Genomic DNA, 4,309 nt, shown 5'->3' with positions numbered 1-4,309 from the left:
AGGAAGGACAACTTATAAATAAAGAAATAAGCCATCCAAAGGCATATGCAGATGAATATTAAATTTCCACTTTGATGTCACAGCATAGTGAGCGAGTGTGTGTGTGTGTGTGTGTGTGTGTGTGTGTGTGTGTGTGGGTGGCGGGACAGAGTCCGGCCAGCCGATCTGTGGGAACGGTCTGGTGGAGCCGGGTGAGGAGTGTGATTGCGGCTACAGCGATCAGTGTAAAGACGAGTGCTGCTACGACGCCAATCAACCAGACAACAAGAAATGCAAACTCAAGCCCAACAAAGTCTGCAGGTACAAAGCTCATGTTTCTCCATCGTGATTTCTATTGGATTGATATTTAGTTTCAGGTGTTGATCTGATGCTCATGAATGACGTGATCCGTGTGGTGTGCAGTCCGAGTCAGGGTCCCTGCTGCACGGGTGAGTGCTCCTACAAGAGCCGTAATGAGAAGTGTCGTGAGGAGTCGGAGTGTGCTCATCAGGGCATGTGTAACGGCGCCTCGGCCCAGTGTCCCACCTCAGAGCCCAAAGCCAACTTCACCGCCTGCCACGGGGACACGCAGGTCTGCCTGAACGGGGTGAGTGATCTTCACGTTAGGGCTGTCAGAATGGCTGAAAAACTAAATTCGAATTTTGTACTTAAATATTATCAAAATTCGAATTATATTCAAATTTTAAATGTATAATTTCAGTTATGGTGAAGAATAGCTTTTGGCTTCTCTCCTGAGGCCACAAGAGGGCGTATCGAGCAAAATATTACTAATGCACGTTTATTCAAAGCATAAGATAACATGACTATCTGTGAAAAAAGTGCATAATGTTTAAAATAATGTTTATAAACCAATTATAATTAATTAAGTTGCTTAAACAACTATAAACAAAACAGCATCATGTATGTATGCATAGTTTAATACAAAGGGCCGAAAGTCAATCACACAGAGTACATTTTTCATTTAAAAACATGAGATGCAGTGGGATGGGAAAAAACCTGCCATAAAGTCTCGAGATATGTTTTTTTCAAAGTTCATCATGTATGTATGCATAGTTTAACAAAGGACTGAAAATCAATCACACAGAGTACATTTTTCATTTAAAAACATGAGATGCAGTGGGATGGGAAAAAACCTGCCATAAAGTCTCGAGATATGTTTTTTTCAAAGTTGAACTTTCATTAATTTTACATGGCTTTCTAAACATGCGGCTCCTTTGTGCGAGACGCGAGTGCAACAGTAATAGATGTCCCTCTAGAAAATGCGCGAAATATGCGTTCTGTGTGAACGGCTTGGTTTCAAACAACGCAGCAGCGCCGCATCTAGTGGCTTCAACTGGATAGACTTACAAAAACATTATAATGCAACGACACTTACATCGTCATCACATCTCGTGTGCCACTGATAAGGCTGTCTGACGCACACCTACAATTCGAATGCAACGTTTTTGCATTCGAATGTGGATTTTTATTTTAAATTCGAATTTTTTTTTCACAGCCCTACTTCACATGCGTGTGTGTGTGGGTGTGTGTGTGTCAGTGACGGAGCAGCCGTCTCACTCCTGCTCCCTCTGTTTCAGGGCTGCTCCGGCTCCATCTGTGAGAAGTACGGGCTGGAGGTCTGCACCTGCGCCAGCGTGGATGGCAAAGACGAGACCGAGCTCTGCCACGTGTGCTGCATGGAGAAGAGTCAGTACAGACCCCTGCTGCAGCCGCTTCACACAGTGACACGCACAGATTCTGATATTTCACGAAAATTTATATGCACAGCAACACTTCAAGCAGGGTTTCTGCAGGTCTTAAAAAGTCCACAAATTAAGGCCCTAAAAGTTTTTAAATCCGAGCAGAAAGTCTTAAAATCATAAAGTCATGGCAATAAATGTTGCATGTACTGCAAAAAATGTACATCTTTCTCAGTATTTTTATCTTGTTTTCCAGTACAAATGTCTAAACATCCTTAAATCAAGATTTACTGGAGATACAAAAATACAAAATTAACATATGAAGTCTTGTTTTCTGAGCAAAATGAAGTGAGTTTGTGATTAAAACAAGAACAAATAACAAAAAGTGGGGAATGAAAACTTGTTTCTCTTTTAAATTAAGTCGATTTTTCTGAGCCCATTGTTTATTATCATATGCATCTAGACATTTGCAATGGAAAACAAGACTAAAATACTGAGGAAGAACATCACATTTTGCAGTGTGATCAGAAGTACAGTAAAACCTATTTTAATGTAGAGACAGCAAAACACTGGTCACGAATTAGAAGCATAAAACGAGGATTTGTAGAGAAAAATGTGGGAGGAGACTGGTTTTCCTTTGCTAAAGTAAAGCATTGCTTCTTTCTCTCCTGTAAACAAACGTCGGTTCTCGCAAGACTACCATATTCTCACCAGACCTTACGCTACATCCTAGTTCACCCCCCGGAGCCATGCGAGGCACTTTTTATGATGAATGGATGCGCTTTTTGGACTTCTTTTGGACTGTTGAACAGAAACATCCGCCCACTGCCATAATAAAGCTTGGAAGAGCCAGGACAATTTTTAATATAACTCTGATTGGATTCGTCTGAAAGAAGAAAGTCATGCACACCTAGAATGGCTTGAGGGTGAGGAAATGATGGGGTAAATTTCATTTTTGGGTGAACTAACCCTTTAATGAATGAAAAAACAATTGTGATTTGGTTGGACGTTGTATTTTCAAACATTGAAGTGGTGCTAAAACAACTGATTAAGAAAACATAATGACATATTGTTCCCTTTAATTTATTCCTTTTAAATTTCTTTCTTAAAGGTCTTAAACTCTTAAATTTAACAAAACTTGCCAAATTCCTGTTCAAAACACAGCTAATAATTCTAGATAGCATATTACTGTAATTGCTTTCATTTCTTTTTTCTCACGGTAGCTTAATTTCCATCAACAAGTCAAGATTCAGAACACTTTAACACAACACAATTTAATTATCAATTATAATGACTAATAATAATATAGGATTATAATAATCAGAACCAAATGTACACGTCAGATTAATAAAGATCATGCTGCCAAATTCAAATTCCTGTATTATCCGTAAATATGAAAGCACTGATTTTTAATCAAGTTCATTTTTGTTTTGGATGTATTCTGCATACACCAGAATATTTGGAGAATAATATGCACTGTAACTAGCCTTTTTTCTGTGCAGTAGCTAAATGAAACACAAGATGGCGCCAGTTGCATTTGTATGAAACAAGATTGTTTTATCAGTGACTATATCTGATTACTAAAGGCTGCGACTGACCAATCAGAACCACATATAGAGAGCTGTGTAATAAACACCACTTAGCTAATTAAATTACCGTGCTTAAATTAAAGATGGTTATTACTCCCCTGCTCAACACACTTCATTATTTTCAATCAGAAAATGCTCTCACATGAAATGCAAATCTACTTTGCATATTCACTTGTCTTTAAATCATGATTTATATGTGGATTTATTTAAATATTCATTTAGATTTCATATTTTTAATATCAGTTGGTGTTTAAAAATAACTAAAACATCATTAAAAACAATAGCGAAGTTTATCTTTCAATGGAGTTCGCTATGATAATTCAGGTTTTATCAATTATCAGAAGCTGATAGCGTCACATGTCTGATCCCAGCAGCAGCACGTCTGGAAACATGTAATTATGCGATAAACACTACCGTGTCGTGTCCACAGTGTTTTTTTTTTTTTTTAATTCTTTACACTGATTGTGTGTAATTCGGTCACTTCTGACATTTCACTCAGCCTCTGAAGAGATGCGTATATAGTCTCTCTCTCTCTCTCTCTCTCGTGTGTGTGTTCTGCAGTGAACCCCAGCACCTGCAGCAGTACGGGCTCGGAACGTCTCGCTCGCTTCTTCAATAAGAAGGTCACCACTCTTCAGGCCGGCTCGCCCTGCAATGACTTCAAGGGCTACTGCGATGTCTTCATGAAGTGTCGTCTGGTGGACGCCGATGGTCCTCTGGCGCGCCTGAAGAAGGCCATCTTCAACCCGGAGCTGTACGAGAACATTGCCGAATGGATCGTGGTAAGTGTCCCATCTCAGATCGTCAGGGAATGTGTGTGCTGAATCTGTGTGTTTGTTTCGCTGTATGTGTGCTGAATCTGTGTGTGTTTGTCTCTCTGCGTGTGTGCTGAATCTGTGTGTTTGTCTCTCTGCGTTTGTGCTGAATCTGTGTTTGTTTCTCTGCGTGTGTGCTGAATCTGTGTGTTTGTCTCTGCGCGTGTGCTGAATCTGTGTGTTTGTCTCTGCGCGTGTGCTGAATCTGTGTGTTTGTCTCTCTGCG

General features: G+C 39.9%; 1 protein-coding gene across 1 annotated transcript in view; it reads left to right on the top strand.

Annotated features, from left to right (window-relative positions):
* The window catches only part of LOC107706850 (disintegrin and metalloproteinase domain-containing protein 10-like), a 32,183-nt gene that overhangs the window by 10,569 nt on the left and 17,305 nt on the right, over positions 1 to 4,309 (top strand). Inside the window, exons 11-14 of the mRNA XM_016510687.1 lie at positions 150 to 300; positions 403 to 586; positions 1,578 to 1,686; positions 3,830 to 4,050. Coding sequence (XP_016366173.1) covers positions 150 to 300; positions 403 to 586; positions 1,578 to 1,686; positions 3,830 to 4,050 — 665 coding nt within the window. The remainder of the gene's footprint in view (positions 1 to 149; positions 301 to 402; positions 587 to 1,577; positions 1,687 to 3,829; positions 4,051 to 4,309) is intronic.

Source organism: Sinocyclocheilus rhinocerous, unplaced genomic scaffold, assembly GCF_001515625.1.
Source record: "Sinocyclocheilus rhinocerous isolate Xijiao unplaced genomic scaffold, SAMN03320098_v1.1 scaffold2460, whole genome shotgun sequence".
Classification (NCBI taxonomy): Eukaryota; Metazoa; Chordata; class Actinopteri; order Cypriniformes; family Cyprinidae; genus Sinocyclocheilus; species Sinocyclocheilus rhinocerous.
The sequence above is the reverse complement of the archived record's forward strand: the minus strand, read 5'-3'. Positions and strand labels throughout refer to the sequence as shown.